The sequence below is a fragment of the Nerophis ophidion genome, linkage group LG28 (genome assembly GCF_033978795.1).
Source record: "Nerophis ophidion isolate RoL-2023_Sa linkage group LG28, RoL_Noph_v1.0, whole genome shotgun sequence".
In the NCBI taxonomy this organism is placed as follows: Eukaryota; Metazoa; Chordata; class Actinopteri; order Syngnathiformes; family Syngnathidae; genus Nerophis; species Nerophis ophidion.
The window spans coordinates 18,105,553-18,131,872 of record NC_084638.1 but is presented as its reverse complement, the minus strand read 5'-3'; the positions used below and the strand labels follow the sequence as shown (position 1 = coordinate 18,131,872).

The 26,320-nt window shown below is 41.0% G+C and overlaps 2 protein-coding genes across 2 annotated transcripts in view; one reads left to right on the top strand and one right to left on the bottom strand.

Annotated features, from left to right (window-relative positions):
- The first annotated feature begins 1,548 nt into the window (after positions 1-1,548).
- On the top strand, positions 1,549-15,009 carry LOC133545486 (major histocompatibility complex class I-related gene protein-like). Its single transcript, XM_061891130.1, has 7 exons — positions 1,549-1,715; positions 9,243-9,509; positions 9,684-9,962; positions 10,484-10,756; positions 10,869-10,973; positions 11,072-11,089; positions 13,457-15,009. The coding sequence occupies exons 1-7, from the start codon at positions 1,658-1,660 to the stop codon at positions 13,498-13,500; spliced, it is 1,044 nt and encodes a 347-aa protein (XP_061747114.1). The 5' UTR covers positions 1,549-1,657; the 3' UTR covers positions 13,501-15,009.
- A 4,356-nt stretch (positions 15,010-19,365) lies between these two features.
- The window catches only part of LOC133545426 (zinc finger protein 391-like), a 9,182-nt gene continuing 2,227 nt past the window's right edge, over positions 19,366-26,320 (bottom strand). Inside the window, exon 3 of the mRNA XM_061891017.1 lies at positions 19,366-21,911. Coding sequence (XP_061747001.1) covers positions 20,749-21,911 — 1,163 coding nt within the window. The 3' untranslated portion in view covers positions 19,366-20,748. The remainder of the gene's footprint in view (positions 21,912-26,320) is intronic.

Sequence of the window (26,320 nt, the reverse complement as noted above, 5' to 3'; positions counted from 1 at the left end):
TTCTTTTTGGCATATACATATATAGTTATTAATATTGTATTTCTTGAAATGCCTTATGCCTATATAAAAGATGAAACAATTAAAATGTTTCTCTTCATTTCATATTTTCAATTATCAACACACAGCACATGATTTATGAAGGTAAACAAATGTAACGAACAATCCTTGATGTGATTAAATGATTGAGTCATTAAAATGTATCTTTGGTATCATTTTAAAGTATAAGTCCCAAAAATAGTCACACACACACACTAGGTGTGGTGAAATCATCCTCTGCATTTGACCCATCCCCATGGTCAACCCCCAGAAGTTGAGGGGAGCAGTGAGCAGCAGTGGCCACGCATTTTGGTGAATTAATCCCCAATTCCAACCCTTGATGCTGAGTGCCAAGCAGGGAGGCAATGGGTCCCATTTTTTAAGTTTTTGGTATGACTCGGCCAGGGTTTGAACTCTCCACCTTCCAGTCTCAGGGCGGACACTCTAACCACAAGGCCACTGAGCAGGTCTTATGGCCCCGTTTACACTGCACACCAAATTTGATTATTTTTCTGCCCTCAAGTGACAAAGATCTGTTTTTTTTGACAGTCCAAATGCTTCAAAGTCCTTCTAATATGATGTTTTGGCATCAGATTGAGGCCACATCAGGGGGTCGTCCTGAATCCGATTGAAATCTGATCTTTTTAAGTGTGACTTCAGGCTAAACGCAATGCGACCTGAATGTGACTTTCTCATCAGCTTTGGGCGAGCTATGTCATTCGTGTGTGCCGTGGATATTTGTGGATATTTCAACCACAACATCCGGTTTTGGTGAGCAAAGTCTATTTAAGAAGACCACATTTTCGGTGCATCACTTGTCAGTAGTGCGCAAATAATAGGCTATATGTAATATATATATTTATTTGTATAAATTATTTAATCTGATTTTTTTTTCAAGGTCTGGTTGGTATGAGCATTGTTTTTAATTTTGTGTATTTTATATTCCTATGTAATTGTTGAACTTGCTATAAAATATTGAATCGTATTGTGTTGAAAGTGCCTTGATATGTGTGTTTATTGTATACGTATGTTTAATTGTTCAATTATTCCAAAAATAAAAACAATTAAAAATAAAACACAAGTCTTTGGTCATTGTTTTTTGTCATTTTAAAAGAGTGTTTTAAACGCTTAAATGCTAAAATATCACTTATGTAAAATGTTCATCTTGTTGTGTATTGTTCCTATAAAGTTTGTGTGTCTATTATTAAAAAAGCTGCTTCAAAAAACATGAAATTACCTCCGACATGCCCCTGTCTAGATTCACTTTTATTCTTGTAATGATGATATGACTTTTATTTTGTTAACATTCATGTGTTAGCTGCAGTGGAAGAACTGCGTTGCTGTAAAATATTTGTATCCTCCTCCTGGAAGTTATTTCAAGTCACGTGATTTCCCCGAAATCCACCCAGCAGTTAGAATATGTGTGTAAAGCAAACAAGCTTACCTGGTGACAATGACGTCTAAAATTCTCATTGGCTCAGGGGAGATTTTATAAACGCTCGTTTCCGTCTTGGCGTCCATTTCATGTTTACTCGTCAAGCAAGTTGTCGTCGCCTTGTTTTTCTCTGAGGATTAAAACTAGAAACTTTTTTTATTGACTTCTGGACTTTTGTGTCATTTAATGAAGAACTTGCTTTCCTTCTTCCTCCTAGTTGTACAAACACACAGCGTGACGCCTGGTAAGTCCACTTTCTTTACAAGTTTATACACCTCATTCCTACATGCTCATTTCATACAAAATACTCTCATTTATTTCTTCTCATTATTATTGACGCTCTTCTCTTCTCACCAACATCAATCAGTGAATAGTTTGCGTCTTTATTTGTTGCTCAAAATTTTAACGAGTCAAACTTGTTCAAGTTGTCTCATATATTGTCAACATACGTCCAACGTTTTACTTTGGCATTTCCGGAAACCTTGGTTTCACTTTTAAATATGAAAATAACAATAATTAATCCAGCAAACAATTCAGTAGTATCAGTTATAAGATGAGATGTAGATCAGATGTACACTAAAAATACTCTATTTTGGGGAATTATTCTGAAATAATGGATATAATTGACCCCGAAAGGAACAAGTGGTAGAAAATGGATTGGATGGATTATTGTTTGTTTATTGTTTATTGAGGATCCCCATTAGCCGACACACAAACACCAGGCTAGTTTTTTCAAAAGTTCAAAGTAATATAATAATACACAGATCCAGTTACAAATAAAAGAAAGGAAAAATAAAAATAAAATTCTCCAAATAAAAAAATAAAATAAGAGTACACAAATCCAGTTACAGAACATACGCACATCCAGTTACGATAAAAGAAAGGAAAAAGGGAAAGAGAGAAATAAAAAGTTATCAAACATGAAAGATTAACTCTTAAGTCTAAAAAGTGACTGTAAATGTCTTTTCCGTCTGGGTTATCCCAGACCCCACGACACTCACAACTATGCTGGTAGATTGACAATAGGTTTATTTTTTATCTTTCTTTTCGTTTTCTCGTGCTTTTCAGCTGTCTTCGGGTTTTTTTTAATGCTCTTCACCCGTCTTCGTTTTCGGATGCTTCTCCAGCAGTCCTCACTCTCCTCCAGCTTTTTACCTCCTCTCCTGCGGTCACCAACACTGCTAATAAGGAGACAGGTGACTTATTCCAGCTGATATATCCACTCACCTGTCTGCTTCCCAGTCGACTCCCGTACATTCCCTGCCCGTAGGGAACGCGTGGAACACGCCCTTTACACATGCCTCCCCCGTCAGACTCAGGCGGGGCAGCCGTCCGGCCGCGCCTACTCCCCTCCCCCCATGGCAGGGCGAGAGAAGAAGTCGGCGACGACCATCTGCGTGCCCGGCCGGCGGACCACCCGGAAGTTGTAGGGCTGTAATGCAAGGTACCACCGGGTGATCCGAGCGTTGGCATCCTTCATCCGGTGGAGCTATGCGAGAGGTTTGTGGTCCGAGCAGAGACTGAAGGCGCGCCCCAACTGGTAGTACTGGAGGGCCCCAACCGACCACCGGATGGCAAAGCACTCTCTCTCCACCGTGCTGTGCCTTTCCTCCCGGTCTGAGAGTTTCCGGCTGATGTACAGCACGGGACGGTCGACGCCTCCCATCCGCTGGGACAGCACTGCCCCAAATCTCCGGCCTGACGTGTCCGCCTGCGGACAGAAAGGGAAGGTAAAGTCAGGCATGTGTAGTACCGGCTCCTCGCAGATTGCTGTTTTTACCTTATCGAACACCCGCTGGCACTGCTCCGTCCACTGGACCAGATCTGGAGCAACCTTTTGGGTGAGGTCAGTCAGTGGACTGGTTAGTCCGTGAATCGGGGAATGAACCGGTGGTAATACCCCGCCAAACCCAAAAACTGCCTCATCTCCTTTTTTGTCTTGGGGGTGGACAGGCTGGGATTGCGGCTGTCTTGTCTACTTGTGTCCGCACCTGCTCCCTCCTCAAGTGGTACTCCAGAGACTATACCTACCTTCAGCCAACTGCGCACTTTGCCGGGTTGGCGGTGAGCCCCACCCGCCTCAGGCACTCCAGCACCGTCCCCACACGCTGCATGTGTTCTTCCCAGCCGCTACCCTGGATGATGACATCATCCAAGTGTGCGGCCGCGTATGCTTCATGGGGGCGCAGCACTCGGTCCATGAGGCGCTGGAACGTGGCGGGCGCACCGAACAAACCAAACTTAAGTGTCACAAATTGGTATAAACCAGTGGTTCTCAAACTTTTTTGTCATCCCCCACTTTGGACAAGGGGGACTTTTCAAGACCCACCTGCCCCCATCGCCCCAACAGATCGCTAATGCCAAGTTTAACATTTTCAAAAGTATTGAACATCAAGTTGTATACATTCAAACTCAATAACATAAAATAAAATCAAGTTTAATAATAAATAAAATAACTGTGCAGCTGTGGTATAACTTGCATCAAGTTCAACAATAAATAAAATAACTTGCATCAAGTTCAATAATAAATAAAACAATAGTGTTATAACTTGCATCAAGTTCAATAATAAATCAAATAACTTGCATCAAGTTCAATAATAAATCAAATAACTTGCATCAAGTTCAATAATAAATCAATTAAAAGTGCCACTTTTTTGTGTTTTGATAAAATTTAACACGCTCACAACATCTGTTAAAACCTCATTGAGTTCGGGACTGAGCTGCCTTGACACGAGTGCTTCCCGGTGAATGACGCAGTGTGTCCAATGCGCATTTGGCACAACCCTCTTTATTAGAGCCTGCTGCCCGTTTCTTGACCCTGCCATGGTCTGTGCGCCATCGGAGCAAAAGCCCATACAGTTTTCCCATTTAAGGTTGTGTTCTTTGAGGAAATTTTCCATTATCTTGAACAGCTCATCAGCAGTGGCTCTATTTTTTATGTATTTGCAAAACAGTAAATCCTCGCGGACGAATGCGATGAACAGGCAGTCTTTATTGCTGTCAGTAGATTCGTCCACTTGTAAAGCAAAACGACTTTATTTTAATTCGTCTACGACGAGGGTCGGCAACCTTTACCACTCAAAGAGCCATTTTGACCCGTTTCACAAATTAAAGAAAACAATGGGAGCCACAAAATTCTTTTGTAATTTAAAGTGAAATAACACTGTCTAATCCCCCTCTGATCCCCACAATTTCCCTCTCTGTCTTCCTTTTTTTCTCTTTCTATCCCTTGCTGCCCCAGCCCGGCTGCACAAAATGATAATATAAATAAACTTAATAAAGTCAAATTTAAAAAAGGCAACAAGAGAAGTATCCTACACTTCTCTTCTGTAAAGTAAATGTGAACAGCCGATATGGGCACCTATATCAACTATATGATTTGCCTGAGAAGCTGGACAGGACCAAAAAATTAAAATATAAAATAAAATAAAATAAAAAAAATAAAAATTAAAATTAAAATTAAATAACACTGCATATAAAGTTTTCTTTTTGCTTTGTGCTATGTATAAACGAACTATGATGGGTTACGTTTATGAAATCAATGAACGACTGCAGAAAAAATTAAATAAAATGTCTGCATGCAACAAAACGTTTTAACTCCTAAAAAGGCGTCGGGTTGAAGGTTAAGTAAAATACTTAATGTCTATTTAAGTCCTCCTTGTAGTAAAGAAAAAAAAAACGCCAAACTTAAATTATTCACTGGCAGAGAACCAAAAATGCTGTAAAATGTCAATTTCCCCGAACAATTAAAAAATGTGAATATATGCAAACTTATAGGAAATTAAAATAGTTTTCATATGTGGTCAATGTGATTTCTGCTCCTGAACCGCAGAGCACAGCGTCTCCACATCGGGGGTGTATGACATCACCTTTATTTTCACACAGGATTATAAACTCTCATCTGAGGCGTGTGCCATGTTTGTTTTTAATAAAGTTCATGTTGGAGAACAACTGCTCACATACATATGTGGATCCAAATATGGACAGGACTCCAAGTGCATACTTTTTCATGTTCACATAAAAGCGTTCCAAGTTTCGAACACAAGTTTGTCTGGTTTGAGGAGCCTTTCAATATCACACCATTTGTGATTCTGAGCAAGAACAATCTTCTGGCGTGAAACATCTTCAAGGTCCGCTGTCAGGCGCTTTAACTTGGACACCCACATGTCTCCGGAGATGCACGCGGCCGTGGGCGTGTCCCGAGGTTTGACAAGCTAGATGACAAGCTGAGCTGGCCGTGACAAGCTGAGCCGCATCAGAGTGATCAAAGATTAGCATGCAGCTCCGGAGCCGCCGGTTGCCGACCCCTGGTCTACGGAGTTGTTCCTCAAGATCACTTGCAATGTCGCATATACGTCTCGCAACTGTGTCGCTTGACAGTGGGACAGCTTTTAATTTTGCTGCGCTTGTCTCTTCAAGCATGACTGACACCATGTCTATAGCGGCGGGGAGAATCAGCTGCTCAGCAAATGTGTGTGCTTTTTTGCATTGAGCAATTCTGTATGCAACTCTATATGAAGCCTATTTATCCATTTTGTGTAATTGTGGTCATTAGTCTGCTACCCATCCGCGCGAAAGTGTGTTCCGCTCAGCCCCGCCCCCATTAGTTACTGTTGCGTCTGTCAAACTTTCGCTCCTACCTAGAAATTTAAAGTCTACCGGAAAAATAAGTAATTTACATTAATTTATATAGCGGATTTCACAGACAGAATCACAAAGTGATTTACAGTTTGTATAGAAAACGGAGTTGTAAAAAAAAAAAATCAAAGAATAAAAAAAAAAAGAAAATCTAAGTAAAATTTCCTCCCGTTTCTCGCGCCCCACCTGTCATGTCTCTATTCTCCACCAGTGGGGTGCGCCCCACACCTTGAAAAACGCTGGTACAAACCTTCCGGAGTGGAAAAGGCTGTTTTGTCTCGGGACTCTGGTGACAAGGGAATCTGCCAGTCGCCCTTGGTTAAATCCAGTGTCGTGAAAAAACAAGCAGAGCCCAGCCGATCCAGGAGCTCGTCGACCCGAGGCATTGAGTAAGCGTCAAAACGTGATATTTCATTCAATTTGCGGTAATCCACACAGAACCGTACAGTCCCATCGTTCTTCCCTACCAAAACAATGGGGCTGCACCACGCGCTGTGGGATTTTTCTATTAACCCCAATTCAAGAATGGTTTTTAATTATTCCCGAACTACTTTGCGTTTGTGTTCGGTAAGCCGATATGGCCAAGACCAAACCTTAACCCCCGAGCTGGTCTCAATCTGATGTTGGATTAGATTCGTACTGCCGGGCCCCGGGGAGAACACATCAGAGAAGCGGCGCTGCAACTCAGCAACATCCGCTCTCTATGCTAACGTTAGCTGGTTGTCGCAGGGTAGGGGAGGGGGTGGGGCAGAGCGCAGGACCTCCGGTCCCATGTTCTCCTCCTCCCTCCCTACCGTTACCATGGAAACAGGCTCCGCCTCCCTCCATTCCTTCAGCAGGTTCAGATGGTAGATCTGAGTGTCTCCGCGTCGGTCCGAGGGTCGAACCTTGTAATCCACATCACCCACTTGCCTCGCGACCTCAAACGGCCCCTGCCACTTTGCAAGTAGTTTGGAGCTTGAGGTTGGAAGCAGTACAAGCACTTTTTCTCCCGGTGAAAATTTTCGTAGCTGGTTCCCATTGTTATACGCGCGCTGTTGAGGGTGCTTAACGCGGATTAAATTCTCGCGTGACAAGTGCCCCACCATGTGGGGTTTTGCTTGCATGTCAATGAGTTCCTGGATTTCATTTTTGCTGGAGCTCGGACCCTCCTCCCAGCTTTCTTTAATTAATTCCAGCCCTCCGCGCGGCCTCCGGCCATATAACGGTTCAAAAGGTGCAAAACCTACGGAGGCCTGGGGTGCCTCCCACATCGCAAACATTAGGGGATCCAGCCATTTATCCCAATTTGGTTTGTCCTCGTGTGGATCATTGTTTTCAGCATTTTATTTAATCTCTCCACCAGTCCATCCGTTTGTGGATGGTATACAGTGGGGCAGATGGCCTTAATTCCCAGTAACCCGTATAGTTCCTTTATCGTGCGTGACATAAAGGACGTGCCCTGGTCAGGCAGAATCTCTTTCGGGATTCCGACTCGGGAGATGACCTGGAACAGAGCTTGCGCAATACTCTTAGCAGAGATAGAGCGCAGAGGCACTGCTTCGGGATAGCGTGTTGGGTAATCCACCAGGACTAGCACAAAGCGGTATCCCCGTGCGCTCGGGTGAAATGGTCCGATGAGGTCCATCCTAATTCTCTCAAAAGGGACCTCCATTAGTGGTAATGGGCGCAAGGGCGCCTTCGGAGAGGCCGCTGGGTTCACCACCTGGCAGTCCAGGCAGGCAGCACACCAGCAGCGCATGTCTGCCCGGATGCCCGGCCAATAGAATTGGACAATGACCCGATTAAGTGTCTTATCATACTCCATGTGGCCAGACATGGGGTTTACATGCGCCGCCTGGAAAATAATTTCCCGGCAGTGTTTTAGCACCAACAACTGGGTGTATTCCTCCCCGGTTTGAGTGTCACGGCTCACTCGATATAATCTGTCCCTAACAATTGAAAAGTGGGGAAATACCCGTGCTTTCTCCGGGCGCACCAGCTGACCGTCGATGTAATCCACCTGGCCCCAGGCCGCACGCAAGGTTTCATCACGGGACTGCTCGAGGGAAAAATCCGCCGCTGGTTCCCAGTGCCCAGTTCCAAACCTGCATTCGGGCGGCCGCTGGGAGACTCAACGTCGCCCGCTGCGCCTCCCCCGCCAGGAGTGGCAGCAGTTTCACGCTCCACTCCTCTTCTGGCCACCTGCATGCCGCTGCTGTGGTTTTGAATATGTCGAGATACGCATGGGGGTCCTCATTTTCGGTCATGTGCTGCATGGAGGCTGCTTTTTCCTCCGAGGCCCCCGCCGCCCTGCCCATCAAGGTCTGCAAGACGCGCGTCTTTCCGTCTGGGTTCTCTTGGACCACACAACACTGTTACAACCACAGTGGTAGATTGACAGTAAGTTTAACTTATTATCTTTATTTTCATTTCTCGTGCTTCGCAGCTGTCCTTTGGGTTTTTTTTTTTTTTTCAGCAGTCTTCGTTTTCGGATGCTTCTCCAGCAGTCCTCACTCTCCTCCAGCGTTTTCCCCCCTCTCTTGCGGTCACCAACGCTGCTAATAAGGAGACAGGTGATTAGATAACTCGTTCCAGCTGAGATATCCACTCACCTGTCATCTGCTTCCCAGCCGGCTCCCGCACATGCCCTGACGACAGGGAACGCGTGGACCATGCCCCTTCAACAGTGACTTTATATGTTTCTTAAATGTTTTTTGCTGGGAATAGTCCTAATATTTAAATGAAGAGTATTATAATATTGTTGTTGTATTCCATTGTCAACATTCCATAAGGCGGTGCTATATTTCCATGCTTTGGCAGTGACATCACTAGTTTGAACTTCCCCTCACCTCGAAAAACAACTTTCACTTCTCTGCCAGCAATAATGTCATATATTTATTCGACACTTACAGTTGTAGAAGGAAATAAAGTCCAGTTTTTCATGTGTGTGGTCTTAAAGTGAGGTATAAATGTGAGATGCATGAAATCCAAGACAAACGGTGTTATTGTCTCTTGGAACAGGAAGTGATTGTTTACTGTGAGAAGCAGCAGTGTTTGAAGTTGAAATGAAGACAGCATCATTTCAAATAGGAATTGTTCAACATAAAACTAAAGAATCAAATGTTGTTTTTCTGCCTTTTTTGTGTTTCAGTGATTCACACGCTGCAGTATTTCCGCACTGCATCCTCTCAAGTTCCAAACTTCCCAGAGTATGTGAGTGTTGGTTATGTTGATGAAGTTGAGATGAGTTACTATGACAGCAACATCAGGAAAGCAGAATCCAAACAGGACTGGATGAACAAAATCACAGCAGAGAATCCAAACTACTGGCAGAGAGCAACAGAGGCCAATTTTGTTGCTGAACATGTCTACAAAGACAACATTGAAACATTTAAGAAGCATTTCAACCAAACTGGAGGTTTGTTTATGTTGAAATTTCTACTATTATATTATATTTAATACTTTTTATGCTGTATTGAAAACACACATCACTGCACTGATATACCTTGTCTATGTCCATCCCATAATAAGCCACAACAAAGACATGCTGTGTGTTAGTTTCACTTGTTTTACAACACTTTGTGTCTCTCAGGTGTTCACACTTACCAGGAGATGTATGGATGTGAATGGAATGATGAGACTGATGAAGTTAAAGGTTGGGAGCAGTACGGTTATGATGGAGAAGATTTCATATCATTGGACATGAAGACATGGACATATATTGCAGCAAAACAACAAGCTTTTCCCTCCAAACTCAGTTGGGACCAGAACACATTTCTACGAGACAGCAATAAGTATTATTACACTGAGTTATGTCCTTCTTACTTGAAGAAGTATGTGGAGTATGGGAAGAAGGTCCTAATGAGAACAGGTAGAAGCACACCTTGTACTTTCACCTTCTCACATGTTAGCACTCCCCCTATAGGAACATTACTCACATTACACTCTGTCTCTCCATACTCTTTTCTCTTCACCTCCCTTCTTTCTCCTTGCCTACATTCTCTCCTTTTCTCTCCATCTTTAACATCATTCTCTCCTTTTCCCTCCATCTTTATATATTTATTCTCTCCTTTTCTATCCATCTTTACTTTCATTTTCTCCTCTCTCCTTCTTTACCTTCACCCCCTCCATCTTTACCTTCATCTCTCCTTTTTGCTCCATCTTTACTTCTATTTTCTCCCTTTTTCTCCATCTTTCCCTTTATTCGCTCCTGTTCGCTTCATCTTTAACTCAATTTGTCCTTTTTTTCTGCATATTTCCCTTCTTTCTCTTCTTTTCCCTCCATCTTTAACTTCATTGTCTCCTTTTCTCTCCATCTCTACCTATATTCTCTCCGTTTATCTCCATCTTCTCTCCACGTCATCCTCCATTCACACGTCACTTCCTGGGCAGAGCTTCCAGAGGTGTTCCTCCTCCAGAAGACGCCATCCTCTCCGGTCAGCTGCATGGCGACAGGTTTCTACCCCGACCGAGCCGACTTGTTTTGGAGGAAAGACGGCGAGCAGATCTTGGAGGACGTGGAGCATGGAGAGCTGCTCCCCAACCACGACGGAACCTTCCAGATGTCGGTGGAGCTGAAAGTGGAGGTGACGGCCGAGGTGGAGGGCAAGGACCTGGTCACCAAGCTGGAGAGAAAAAGCATCCTGAGCAACGCAAGCCATGAAGGTGAGAAAGAAACATCTAGGACATGTTGAATAGTGTCAATGGAACCACCTGATGTTCCTTCATGTGACTTATCAAGCAGCTGTCAAACAAATCAATCATACCATACCAACAGGCAACGTGAGCGTCACTGCCACGCTGGCGGTCCTCGCTGCGGTGGTCCTCCTGGCGGCCCCCATCATCATCATCTTCATCATCAAGTGTCGCCGAAGCAGACAAGGTGAGGGACTCAAATGTTTCCTCTTTCAGGAAGACGCCAAAAAGTCTCAGCTGTCATTCATGAGATGTGAATTTCACCTGCTTTCTCTTTCATTTCAGCCCAATACGATCCAGCTGGTAAGTAAAACCTCTTCTCTTTCTTGGAAACCATAACAATAAACAAAACAACGGTGAAGCATCACTCACACACTTTTTAAATTTAACCCCACAAATATTTAAGTTATTAATATCATCTATTACATACACCTTTATGTCAGGTATATTCAATATAATATTGACTTTCTGTTTCTGCTACCATCAACATTCTGGATTGTTGGTATCTTTGTAAGGGTCAACTTGCAAACTTGCTGTTTTAAGCTGTGATGTAGACACGTGTTACAAGTTTAGCAGGAGAATAAAAGCTTCCCTCCATTAGGAGTAGCTTGATACTGGTGTAAGCGCACGCAATAGAAAGTATCACAGCCAACTTTTGATGAGCGGTCATGATAATGAACATCAAGGGCCTGATCTACTAAAGGTTTGTGTGTTTTAAAACATCTGCAAACCTCATCTACTTAACTTCTGCGCAGAGTCTCTGAAATGAGCAAAATAGAGAGCGCAATCCATTTAGCGTGTCTGTCTTCATGTACAGTCGTGGTCAAAAGTTTACATACACTTGTAAAGAACATAATGTCATGGCTGTCTTGAGTTTCCAATCATTTCTACAACTTTTATTTTTTGTGATTGTATCACATACTTGCTGGTCGCAAAAAACATTCATGAAATGTGGTTCTTTTATGAAATTATTGTGGGTCTACTGAAAATGTGAGCAAATCTGCTGTGTCAAAAGTATACATACAGCAATGTTAATATTTGCTTACGTGTCCCTTGGCAAGTTTTACTGCAAAAAGGCGCTTTTGGTTTTTCACCCCTCCTCTTGACAAAATTGGTGCAGTTCAGCTAAATGTGTTGGTTTTCTGACATGGACTTGTTTCTTCAGCATTGTCCACATGTTTAAGTCAGGACTTTGGGAAGACCATTCTAAAACCTTAATTCTAGCCTGATTTAGTCAATCCTCTACCACTTTTGACGTGTGTCTGACATTGTCCTGTTGGAACACCCAAGTGCGCCCAGAATGTCCGGGCTGATGATTTTACCTTGTCTTGAATAATTTGTAGGCAATCCTTCTTTTGCCATGTCCCATTTACTCTCTGTAAAGCTCCAGTTCTGTTGACAGCAAAACAGGCCCACAGCATAATACTACCAGCACTATGCTTGACGGTAGGAATGGTGTTCCTGGGTTTAAAGGCCTCACCTTTTCTCTTCCAAACATATTGCTGGGTATTGTGGCCAAACAGCTCACTTTTTGTTTCATCTGACCACAGAACTCCGGAAGGTCTTATCTTTGTCCATGTGATGTCAGATGAAACAAACAATGGAGCTGTTTGGCCACAATACCCAGCAATATGTTTGGAAGAGAAAATGTGAGGCCTTAAATCCCAGGAATACTATATCCACTGTCAAGCATGGTGGTGGTAGTATTATGCTCTGGGCCTGTTTTGTTGCCAATGAAACTGGTGCTCTTAATAGGACAAGGAAAAGGGTGGATTACCTCCAAATTCTTCCGAATAACCTAAAATCCTCAGCCCCGAGGTTGGGATTTGGGCGCAGTTGGGTGTTTCCCCAGGTCAATGACCCTTAAACACACGTTAAAAACTGGTAAAGGAATGGCTAAATCAGTCTAGAAGTAAGGCTTTAGAATGGCCTTCCCAAAGTCCTGACTTGTGGACAATGCTGAAGAAACAAGTCAATGTCAGAAAACCAACAAGTTTAGCTGAACTGCACCAATTTTATCAAGAGGAGTGGTCAAAAATTCAACCAGAAGTTTGTGGATGGCCACCAAAAGCACCTTATTGCAGTGAAACTTGCCAAGTGACATGTAAGCAAATATTAACATTGCTGTATGTATACTTTTGACCCAGCAGATATACTTGCACACATTTTCAGTAGACCCATAATAAATTCATAAAAGAAGCAAACTTCATGAATGTTTTTTGTGACCAACAAGTATGTAATCCAATCACTCTATCACCAAAAAATAAGAGTTGTAGAAATGATTGACAACTCAAGACAGCCATGACATTAAGTTCTTTACAACTTTTGACCATGACTGTATGTGCAGCTAAAAAGAAGAAGATCAATTGGGAAAAGTGAAAGGAAACAGAGGCATGGCACTAATGGGACACTTACCTGACTAAGACACTGGAGGGCTGGTTGCACATGAGCCTTGAAGCCAAGCTGAACCTGTTTGGAGACTTTGTCTTAGACTAGTCAGGAAGTAGAAGAGCATAATTTTGCTTCTTGATGCTTCTGATTGAATCCACTGCTGAAAAGATGTGATATGAATGAAGATGCACCTTCTGGATGGACTTCCTTCACCAGAGTGAGGTGTCGGCTTAGCATGAGCAGCGTAACCAGCTCACGGTGCCTTTTGTGCTCCGACAGCTGGTGACGGTGGTAACGAGCTCTCAGAGAGACGTGAAGGCTGAAGGCTGAGTGACACACAGCAGTCGGCACACAGTGAGGACTTTGCTTTTTCACGCACCTCCAAATGTTCTTCTGACTTTGTGTGAAGATGATGTTCACTCTGCCACATGCTAACATCTGCACTTGGATTCACCTGCTTTTGTTGGGAATGTGCTGAGTCATCTTCTTCCTCCAGCATACTTTGTGCACTGGAACACAGAGAGATGTCTCCATCGCTGAGGGACCTCATCACACTTGGACATTTCTTTCACATCTGCACAAATTACTCCTCATGTTACATGATGTCTTCTTTGGCTATTTATGGCTGAGCAAACACCTTCAATCTGCATTTTTCAACAATATTTTGCCAGTGAATCATGTTGATGTTGATCTTTGTGTCCATGTAGTTGTGATGTCATCATTTGGGGCTCATGTGTCATCACATTAACAAGGATTTCGTCTTTCCTTTTCAAACCAATAGACAGCTGCTTATCCGATAATATCACCTTGTGTCACATGTCATCATTATTTCTACAAATATTTTGGAACAATAGTACCATTTTTCTGGACTGTTCTACGTTAATGCTATTTTTTTATGTAACATTTAAGAATGATGATTATGAGAACTGCTGTCCAGTTGTTATATCTTGTTTTCTGATTACATTAGTCTCTTTTGCAATGTAGTTGCACTTCCTAGACCATTAGATGGCAGCACTGTATAACTATTTATGGAATGTTGGCAAACTAGAAAGTAGCTTTTTTCCAGGAAGATTAATGTGTTAGGTTGCGCCCTACAAAGTGTCAATACTGTAAGACTAGTTCTTATTACATAAAATTGTAACATTTTAACTATAATATTAGTTGTCGTTTCCTTTACGAAATCCCAAGGTGTTGAAATCACCATGTAAAATCGCTCATGTTAATAGTAGCCTGTCTCTGGCAAATCGTATGTAAATTAGCAATAAGATAGCGCATCTTGAAAGAGTGTCGCATTACTTTACGTTTGAGTTGTTTTTTTATTAAGCACACTGTGTTGGTGTTGAAAATGGCAACATGACTTAGAGGGAGTTTTGGCTGAGTCCGGCCTGAGTGCTGCTTGAGTGATTGTTTACGTGAGCCCGTGTTTAGTCTGAGAGCAGACATGACCAGTCTGAAACCGGACATGACGTCACATGCAACAAAGGTATCGAACTATGGCACCCTTTGATTTTACGTGAATTGATTGGAACAGGGGAATTTGGTCATTACCCTCAAAAGTACTGAATTCGGTACCCAACCCTACTAGTTAGTGTGACACAATATTTTTATGACAAGGCGTTGCAAAATATTTATATTTTTTGAAAACCTTTGCTGTTTTTTCCGTTCATTTTTGCATTGTCATATTTTTGCTTGATTGGCAAACATCCCGAGGATGTCATTTGGGAAGTAAACAAGGTAGGCTGTTCATATATTATTGATATTCAGTGTTTTATGTGTACAATGTTTCATGTACATTCTTGTTGTTTTATTCAGTAAAAACTTGTCAAATACAATTCTGTTTTGGAGGTGGTTTGTCATTACATACATGATAACACTTTTAACTTGCAGTCATGCAAAACAAGCGTCAAATGTTTCAAGTATTCCTGTAAAAAAAGACACAAGCACATACAGCAGATTCCGGGACAAAAAATAGGATTTTTTTTTTCCAGCTTCTTTAATTATTTAGTGTGAATTTGGGGTTGCCAACCGTCTCTTGAACAGAATTATAATGAGAAACAAAAGTATGTGTCAGCTAATGAGTCTAAAAGAGGCGCACTTTATCTCGTGTTATTGCCGTTCAGTTTCAGTTCAGTTTATTTGGAACATGCATACGATACATGTGATGCATCACATATTTCCAGTTGTTTCATGAGAGCACGTCCGAAAAGGAGTAGGAAGAAGCAGAGTTTATTTAATCCTAATCCTTTTCATATCATAGCAATTGTATCTGATTTCCTTGTTCTCTGCAACAGAACAGTAAATACATAATTAATATACAATAGTCAGTAAACAAATATTAAATATATAAATAATCATTATCTAAAAAAAAGGTTCAAGATGTCCATCATTATTGTTCTTTGTACTTTTTGAACAGTCTCCTAAACTGGATCATACTGGTGCTTTGTTTGGTTTCTTTGGTTAATTCATTCCATAATTTAATTCCACATACAGTTTTGCTAAAGGCTCTAAGTGTTGTACGCGGATACACATTTTTTAAATTAGATTTTCCTCTAAAGTTATATTTCTCCTCTTTTGTAGAGAAGAACTGTTGTACATTCTTTGATAGCAGCTTATAGTTTGCTTTGTACACAATTTTAGCTGTTTGCAAGTTGCACCAAATAAATATTTGTGATTCAATAAATAAAATGTTTGTATGTTCTCTATATCCAGCATTATGCATTCTTATAACTGATCTTTTTTGTAACACCGTTAGTGAATGAAGCTCACATTTGTAGTTATTTCCCATATGTCTGCACTGTAACTTAGATATGTAACTCTAGTGAGCAGTAGAGAAAATGAACTGATTTTTGGTCCAGAACATGTTTGCTTTATTCATTATTGACGTGTTTCTTGCTACTTTATGTTGTATATTTTTTACATGAGGTTTCTTGTTCAGTTTATCATCTATTATTACACCCCAAAATGTGTTTTCTTTTACCCTTTCAATGTCTACATTGTCTATTTGTAATTGTGTTTGACTTTCCCTTCTACTGTAACCATATATTATTTTAGTTTTACTGAGATTCAAATATAGTCTGCTTTATGTCAAACCCTCTTTTTAATTTGCTAATTTCTTCTGTTATTATTTGTATTAGCTTGTGTGTTCTCTCCTGAAGAAAACACAGTTGTATAATCTGCAAATTATACTAACTTTAAGTCCTTTGTAACTTTACAAATGTTGTTTATATAAAGATTGAACAGTCTTGGTCCAAGTATTGGTCTCTGAGGTACACCACACAATATTTTGAGCTGTGTAAAAGTGTGTTCCCCTATCTACATGTGTTGCCTCCTGTAGTGATGACTATGACTGAATTAACATGGATAAGCAATCACTTCAGGGTGTCGGGTTAGGACAGTAATCAGGTGAGTGCAGGAGGAATAATAGATTGTCCAAGTCCAGATTTGTAGGTTTAATTGTCTATTGAAGACTTGCATGAGTTGTTTGTTTGCGTGCATGTTTTCGTGTGTGTGTCTGTGGTTTCCTATTCTAAACAAATATAATCATTTTAAATCAACTAAAGCAGAGGTCACAGACACGTGGCCCGTGGGCCAATTGCGGCCCGCGAGACGTTATTGTGCGGCCCCACCTTATGATGACAGTCTAATGTTAGTGCAGCCCGTGAGTTTTATATGAATGGCGCTTGAAAGCGTTGTGTTATTTGGCTCCAAAGTGGTTCTTTCAACGTTCTGGGTTGCCTACCCCTGCATTAGTGGAAAAGCGGCGAGTGAGTGAAAGCAACAAAGACGTTGCCATGGAGACAAGGGTTTTCCTACGTGCCTGGCTACAGTCACACCGCGACACCTGTCCGTCAGTAATAACAGTCCCCGATAACCTGGACCAATTCAAACCGTTATTGTTTTTTTTATTGTTTAATTTGCATTGCCTCGCACGATTAACACTACATATATTTTTATATGACGCCGGATAACAGTCCGGGAGGTGTCACTTTTTAGCGCTCGCTACCCTGGTACTTTCCCGGCTATTCTCCGCCGACCGCCGTGTTGCCGTAGGGTCCGGGAGGAAAAGCGGAACAACACACATTACGGAAATAACATTATTCTCCGTGCGTCGGCTGAATACAAACATGTCTTTTTCAAAGATGAAGAGTAAGGTTTGTGATGAGCAAAGACATTTCCAGGAAAAGTGGGAGATGCAATATTTCTTTATTTGCACAGAGAAAGTTGCGGTGCACAAGGGATACAATTTGAAACGTCATTATACAACTAGACATGCTGAGGAGTATGCAACATTTTTTTTAAGAAATCTTTTCTCGCGGCCCAGCCTCACCCAGACTCTGCATCCAGTGACTTGGAGACCCCTGAACTAAAGTGACCACAATGCAATGAAATATAGGCACAAGCCTGCGGCAGGGCTGTTAAATATACATCACTTAGCTGTGTATACACAGTGTACATAAATGCACAGGATTTGAACATCCCAGCCCTAAGTAATGTAATGAGTAATAGAATGTAAATAGCATCAGAACAATAATTGTAAATTGTAACTTGGGGCTAACAAACATGTCCAATGCTACAAACAGGCCCCAACCAGGGTATGATATTCAGCTAGCAGTTAGCTTGTCAATTTGATGCCAAACAGCTATTAGACAACAACAAAACAGATACTATGAGTTGCAATACAGTTTTAAGCACATAAGTGATATTAAAGTATATATAAAGTAAATTACTCAGCCAATTAAACAATTGACTTTGAAGTTCACAGTAACTTTCAGAGCCTGCTGATGCAATGATGCATTCAATGCCCCCTCCAGTGTCGTAAAAGTGATCTACACTCAAGCAACCCAATGACACAAAAATAAAACAAGCATTACAGAGGCAGTCTTTTTGTACACCTCCTGTTGGTTAGGTAGCTTCTAACCCAGTTCAAGACCAACCTTCTGATTCCATACTGTTCTAATTTGTTTATTAATATGCTATGACTAATTGTGTCAAATGCTTCTTTTTGCTATCTTTTGCATTAGTGATCTCTTCCGATATTTGAATGGACCACTTCCATGTTGGCTCCTGCACATGTCCAATTTGTCGAGGTCAAAGTTTGTTAGGGATAATCAAAGCCAGGTGACTCCATACTTTTTTAGTAAACTTTGTCAGTTTGTGGTGTGTGTTTACTCTTTAACGTGAATAGTAGTAGATATATATCTGAATGATTGTTTATTACGCATTGTGTATATTTTTCAAAATGCCAAAGACAATTTGCTCAGTTGTGAGATGTTCTAATAGTACATATCACCTCACAAGATGGAAACAAACAATGTGTGACATTGATGAGAGTTATTTTGACTCAGGAAGATGTGTTTGTGATCCACCATTCAAACAGTAGCCATTTCCAAAAGATCCAGACATGAAAATAAGATGGATTAAGGCTGTTAATAGGAAATGTAAGAACACTAATAACAAGTGGGTGGACTGGAAGCCTACAAAAGACTCACAGATCTGCAGTTATTATTTCTTGCATGGTAAACCAACGGATGACCACCCTTTGCCATTGTTAGAAATGGGCTATACGTCATCAGTTATCGTGAAAAGAAGAAGAACACTAGAGCGGCTTGGACCTACAGAAACATCAACATCAGCGTCGACTACTGCTGCTGCTTCCATGGATGAAGTTATCCCACAGACTGGCCAAGTAGACGAGAGTGCTGAATCCACCACAGCAGGTATGATAAAACATGACATGGACAATAGTTGAAATAAACATTGTTGAAACATATTGCTGCATTATACAATAATGTTGTGTACAAATATTCATAAAAGGTACATTACATCATTGTTATCCTGTCATCAGAAATGTAAGTGTCATGAATTATCTAGGTTATATCAAGTGACAGTTATTTTTTTTTACTAAAAAGTACCAATTAACAGTTATATTACTTGACAAATGATTTTAACTGACACATTCTTTTTTTCAGTCCCCAAAACGCAACACTGGAGTGGAATCTGTGGAACATGATTATCATCAATTTTATTTTATTTTTCTAGAGTCACACAAATCATTGTAATCGATGCAATACCTGGAGATGGCAAAAGGCTTAAAAACTTCAAAATCATCCTAAATGTTGAACTTTTACACAAACAGAATGAATAATACATGCATTGCCTTTTGGGTTAAAACTTAAGCACTAAACAAGTTAAACATTAATATATTTTTTTTATTCAGATTGGGTTTTCTATGATCCTATATAATTACACAGCCAGCAAAACAGGGACAATATGCACTATTGACTTCTTCTCAATAGCAAGCCACAGCTTATGGGGAGCACAGTGAACATTCATGGAAGGCGTACACTCGGCCTGAAGGAAATTAAACTGCCTTTCTTTGCTGATAGGATTGTAGAACAATTGTTACGGCTCAAGCACCTGCTGCCGCACATACAGCTGTGTGCCCCTTTGGAAAGGCTTTCGTTCAAATTATTCTAATTACAGCATGTCATTTTTTTTTTTTTACTTCTTTACTATTTGTTATTTATTATTTTTTCTTTAGTGTATTTTCTGTGGAACACAAAAAAATACTCATAACTTGAAAGTTTCCATTCTTCCAAAAGCAAAGGAGTTCATTTTAGAAAAAAAACCCCCCGGAATTGACCACTTAAAATAATTTTTAGGATGTTTTAAAATTGAAGACAACACCTGTTCGTTCTGTGATAGGGAAACAAAATAAACTGTTTATTTTATGAATGTATGCAAAGCAAATGTTCATTATTGGCTTTTGCCTTACACTCCAAAATTTGATTGATATAGATAATGTTTTTGGGATGTTAAAAAAAGAAGAAAAAAAAAGAAACAAGTGTTTAAAACACAACAATGTTTTTTTTTTTTTTTTAAATCCACAAATATAACTCTCTCGAAACAAATCAGCCATTTTCTTTCACATTGCATAAATGTCTGGGGACATACATATAAAACAATCACAACACAATCATCATAATACAAAAGAGAGTAATAAAGATCATTAATAAAATAGATTATAGAGACCCAACAAATGATTCATAAAGTCACACATTTTAGAATTGCAAAAAAGACAACTGTTCAAATAATGTATAAAGTAAATAATAATATGCTTCCTGAAGTGGTCCAGAAGATGTTTCAGATGTGAACCAGTAAATATGTATATCATATAAAGGTGCTTATCTATGGGATTATTAACAATTAAAAATAAGTAATACTTCAATATTTCAAACGCCTATAAAAAACACTATTATGAATAAGTCTAAAATTGTATTATGCATATATATGAAAATAAAATGTTTATTGAATGTAAAATAGGTGTTGTACTGTTTACAATCACCTTTTCAGTCAAATTGTTTCATAACATTTTTAATAAAAGTACACAATGTTGCATATTAATGCATGTACTTGACTGAAAAAAGCAGTAATATAAAATATCTAATCTATAAATGTAGAAGCATACAAAAAAGATTGTTACACAAACAACAATGTCACACGTTATATGTGCTGATGTAGTTAGAAAGTCAAAATTTAAGTTTTGACAGTTTATTTCAAATCCTGCAGTTTCATTTGCTGCTGCTGTTCTCACCAGCACACTTGTGTTTCTTACACTGGGACTTATAAGAGAATCTTTCACCACACACACTGCAACTCAACACTTTCTCTCCTGTGTGTGTTCTCATGTGTCTTACAAGGTTTGATCGGTCACAAAAGCTTCTGTTGCAGATTGAACAGAAATGTGTTTTTTCGCCAGTGTGTGTTCTCTTGTGTGTTTTCATATTGACACTATTTGTAAAACTCTTACCACAGACTGAACAGGAAAAAGGTTTTTCGCCAGTGTGCGTTCTCATGTGTACTTTCAAATATTCCTTCCTTGTAAGAGATAAGCCACAGATTAAACAAGAAAAAGGTTTTTCGCCAGTGTGTGTTCTCATGTGTCTTTTCAAAGAGCTACTTTCTACAAAACCTTTACCACAGATTGAACAAGAAAAAGTTTTTTCACCAGTGTGTCTTTTCATGTGTACTTTCAAATTGCCACTTTCTACAAAACCTTTACCACAGATTGAACAGATACAATATTGTTCTCCAGTGTGTATTGTTTTGTGTTTTACCAAACATGAACTTTGTGCAAAACCTTTACCACATATTGAACAAGAGAAAGGTTTTTCACCAGTGTGTGTTCTCATGTGTACTTTCAGATAACTATGGTATTTAAATGTTTTGTCGCAGTGAGAACATGTGAAGTGAGTGTTGTCAGTGTGACATGTCTTATCATCTTTAGAGTCTTCATCATCAGTGTCAGGAGAGTGTGACGTTGTGTCCTCACTATCTGATAGTGGAGCTAAGAGGTTGTCTGCTTGTGATCCTCCACAGTGGTCTCCATCAGCTTCTGTTGTCATGTGTTGTGTTGAGCTGCTGCTCGGAGGCTCCCCCCCTCCCCTCTCCTCACTTTCACCTTTGACCTCATCATCTTCACTCTTCACAGGGACACCAGTCACTGGGAACTCCACCAACCATTTAGGCTTACTGATGAGGTGTTCCTCCTCTTCCTTTTTAATGTGGGGGGTCAATGAGTCTTCTTCTTCCTTTTTACAGGGAAGGGTCTGTGTCAAAGAGGAAAAGGAGACGCCAGAGGGTCTGTGGCGCCTGGTCTTCTTTGATGGATCCTCCTTCACCATCCTGAAGCTACACTCCTGTTTTTCGGGCAGAAGTTGTTCTTCACAGACGTCTGCAGAGCACAAAATGACAAACATGCTTGAGAAATGTCCAGATCAGTCAGTAAGTTCACATGAACTTAAAACAAACAAGTTATCATATGAATTAGCCTGAAAACAAACACACTGCTCTTTACAACATTTTTAAAAGGAATAAGAACCTTTTTTACGAGGGCTGGGCAATATCGTCTAAAATCTATATTGCAATAAATTCCCTGCTGCCTGAGAGCAGCTGGGATAGGCTCCAGCGCCTCCTGTGATTTTAACGTCAGTTACTGATGTATAAACTTGGAGAAAAGATTAGGCCGTTTACAGTGTAAATCTGTATTCTGTATTGTTGTCTCTGCTATGACGCCATCTTGTGGTCAAGTTTGCTCACTGTGAGTGCTGTAGGTTGAAAGTGTATTTCCTTTTGCGTCGTGCTTTGAACCGAAAGTAAGGTTTCGTCATTGATCTCACCAAGCAACGTTTGCAAGTGTAACCGGGGATTTCCACTGGATGTGGAACGGCGGCGCCACGGCGACAGACTCGTTCCGTTTTTGTTTCTAAGTCAATGTGTCAATTTCCACTGCCTGGCTTCTATATTTAGTGGTCGCCACAACAAGGTGGTTCAATTGAGCTAAAATCTGCTCGTGTGGGACAGGGAGTCATTCATAAAACTGAATAAATGATCCCGTTTACTTTCAAAGTTGCATATTCTGTTTAAGGCGGAGGATATTCTACAGTTTGAAAAGTCCTAATGGACAAGAAGTCAACTTGACAAAAGGTTTTCAGACCTAATTTCACCTCCTTGTCACAAATGGACGAAGACATTCTGATTCTAAAAGGCCCAAAATTAAAGAATCATACAAGAGGCATATCCCGGGCAGCTATATGGAGGCCTGCACTTCACCGTTGTATTAAAATGACAATTTTCATCTCCAATATTAAAGTGAATGTCGCTAACACTACTGCACACAGGAAAACGTGTGGAAGAGAACTGCAAGTAGCCGAAACAAAGATTGTGAATGACTGACAAGAGGCTCACTTTGTTCATGTAAGTCTACTGTGGAATAAACATGCTCATGAGCGGAGAGCGAAGCACAGAGTGAGACCTCTTAGTCCAGTTTAAAATCCAGAAACCAAGAAGAAACAGGCGGACATAGCAATTTATTGATGACGGCAAGAATTAAGTTATTAGGTTTATTTTCATTTACCGTATTTTTCGGACAATAAGGCGCACCTAAAATTATTTCATTTTCTCAAAACTCGACAGTGCGCCTTATAACCCAGTCCGCCTAATGTACGGAATAATTGCGGTTGTGCCTACCGACCTCGAAGCAATTTTATTTGGTACGTGGTGTAATGATAAGTGTGACCAGTAGATGGCAGTCACACATAAGAGATACATGTAGACTGCAATATGACGCCAGTAAACAACACCTTAAATATTCCATTGAAAATAAAGAACATTACACAGGGCACTCAAAAATCTGTCAAAATGTTTTAGTACGACTTAAAAGGCCTACTGAAATAAGATTTTCTTATTTAAACAGGGATAGCAGGTCCATTCTATGTGTCATACTTGATCATTTCGCGATATTGCAGTATGTTTGCTGAAAGGATTTAGTAGAGAACATCCACGATAAAGTTTGCAACTTTTGGTCGCTAATAAAAAAGCGTTGCCTGTACCGGAAGTAGCAGACGATGTGCGCGTGACGTCACGGGTTGTGGAGCTCCTCACATCCGCACATTGTTACAATCATGGCCACCAGCAGCGAGGGCGATTCGGACCGAGAAAGCGACGATTTCTCCATTAATTTGAGCGACGATGAAAGATTTGTGGATGAGGAAAGTTAGAATGAAGGACTAGAAGATGAAAAAAAGACGGCAGTGGGAGCGATTCAGACGCTTTTAGACACATTTACAAGAATAATTCTGGAACATTCCTTATCTGCTTATTGTGTTCCTAGTGTTTTAGTGAGATTGTATGGTACCTGAAAGTCGGAGGGGTGTGGCCACGGGTGTGGTGACCGCCAGTGTCTTTGAAGGAAGCCACATTTCTCGACGAGGCGAAGCGAAGGCAGCCGTTGGGGCCGGACTGAGCTTTTTTTCCCCCCTCCTCCACGGTGGAAGCATCCCACGTTCGGGGGTGGCCGGTCGGAGGAGGCAAGAGAGTCTGCAGCTGCCTCTTTGACATGTGCACGAGGATTGACGCAAGCTATCCGCTCATGTCTACGGTAAGAGCCGACTTATTACCACAATTTTCTCACCAAAACCTGCCGTTTGACATGTGGTAGGGAAGTGTTCCATAGTAAAGCTTCACCGTCATCTTTCGGGAATGTAAACAAGGAAACACCGGCTGTGTTTGTGTTGCTAAAGGCGGCCGCAATACACCGCTTCCCACCTACAGCTTTCTTCTTTGACGTCTCCACTATTAATTGAACAAATCGCAAAAGATTCAGCAACACAGATGTCCATAATACTGTGGAATTATGCGATGAAAAGAGATGACTTATAGCTGTGAACAGTGCTGGAACAAAATGTCCTCTACAATGTGTGACGTCACGCGTCGTCATACCGCGACAATTTAGCATGATACTTCTGCGCAAAATTTTAAATTGCAATTTAGTAAACTAAACTGGCCGTATTGGCATGTGTTGCAATGTTAATATTTCATCATTGATATATAAACTATCAGACTGTGTGGTCGGTAGTAGTGGGTTTCAGTAGACCTTTAACAGTAAATGAACAAGTAGATTAATAATCAATTTTTACAATTTGTCCTTAAAAATGTTGACAAAATAACAGGTAGATAAATGACACAATATGTTACTGCATACGTCAACAGACTAATTAGGAGTCTTGTTTGTTTACTTACAACTAAAAGACAAGTTGTCTAGTATGTTAACTATTTTATTTACGGACTAAACTGCAATAAGAAACATATGTTTAAGGTACCCTAAGTTTTTTTTATTAAAATAAAGCCAATAATGCCATTTCTGTGGTCCCCTTTATTTAGAAAAGTACCAAAATAATTTTAGTACCGGTACCAAAATATTATTATGGTTACAACACTACCACCTATATTTGAATATTGTCTAATGGAAAAGACTGCTTTCTGATATTCACATTAATAATCAGTGTTGGCGTAAACACACTTTTTATGTCTTTGTACGCATTGCAATCAAAAAGGACGTGCATTTCCGAAAGTCTGCGCATTCCTGGGATGCAGAATTTTCGGTTCTTTAACCCAGCTGCCTTCTCCGGGTCGAAACTCCTGTTTGCTTGTTTGTTTTTTTATCGAATATTGCTTTCCGCCGGTGTTTTTTTTTTTTATTGTGACGGTGCGCTCTTATCACGCTGTCACTTGAGGACCGGCACGTCAGTGGGAGCAAGCGCGCAGTCACAAAGACAATGTCAGTGTCGTGACTTGGAGAAGATAACCGGGTCAAAATTCAGTCACCCTTTTTTTTTTTTCTCTCCCCAAGATGGCGCCGCCTTTGTGGCTGCTAGTGGCAGGAGCTCTTTGCTCTTGTGTCATCCTTTTGTGTTCCAGATGTTTCCCTCTTGTTTTCATGCAGGGGTTTTTTGCCTTTTGGTTGGGGACCCTTTGGGACTGTGTGACAAGGGGTGGCACTTTGGTGACTTCTGCGGAGCTTTTTTGTCAACTTCTGGATCTGCCTCCCGGAGATCAGATGCTGGGTCTCCGCCACACCGGAGTCCCTTTGGAGAGACTGGCGGAGATGCGAATAAGAGACAGGGCTGCGGAGCTGGCACTGAGGACCGGGACGGGCAAGCTTCACAGTGTCTTGGCTGAATGAGCAGGTATCGGACACCTCGGTCTCCTTGCACGCATCCTCGCCCATCCATGCAGACTGGACACTGGCTGGGAGTTGGTGGGCGGCCGAGGGAGGAGTTGGCTCTCTTGGTTGCTTTGTTGGGTCTGCTCCTTTTTCTGGCCATGCTCCCCCCACAACAAGAGACGATGGTGTGGAATACCGCAGAGGTCACCACAGTGTATATGTTTTTTTTGTTGTTGTTTTACTTTTGTGGCTGTGTGTAGAAGTTACTGTTCTTTTAATGTCTTTAATGTCCTTTGTGTTATGTGATGTTTCCTGCTTACACACATGTTTCTGTGTGCTATGGCTATGAGTTTGTTTTTCTCTTTGGTCTCAGTCTGGACCCCCTCTCCAGGGGCCCAGGCTGAGACTGATTTTTTTTCTCTCCCCTCCTTCCCCCCTGCCCAGCTTTAACCCGTTTCTCAGCTTTTTTGTAAGGCCTTCAGAAGTTGGCCGACCTGTCAGCGATCCTGTTCTGTCTCCCTGTAATGTTTGTCTGCTCTTGAATGGGCTTGTGCAGAAAATTCTTAATTTACCCTCCAGGATTATTAAAGTATTTCTGATTCTGTTTGCGTATTTATTGGCCTTCTTTAAAAGTAATG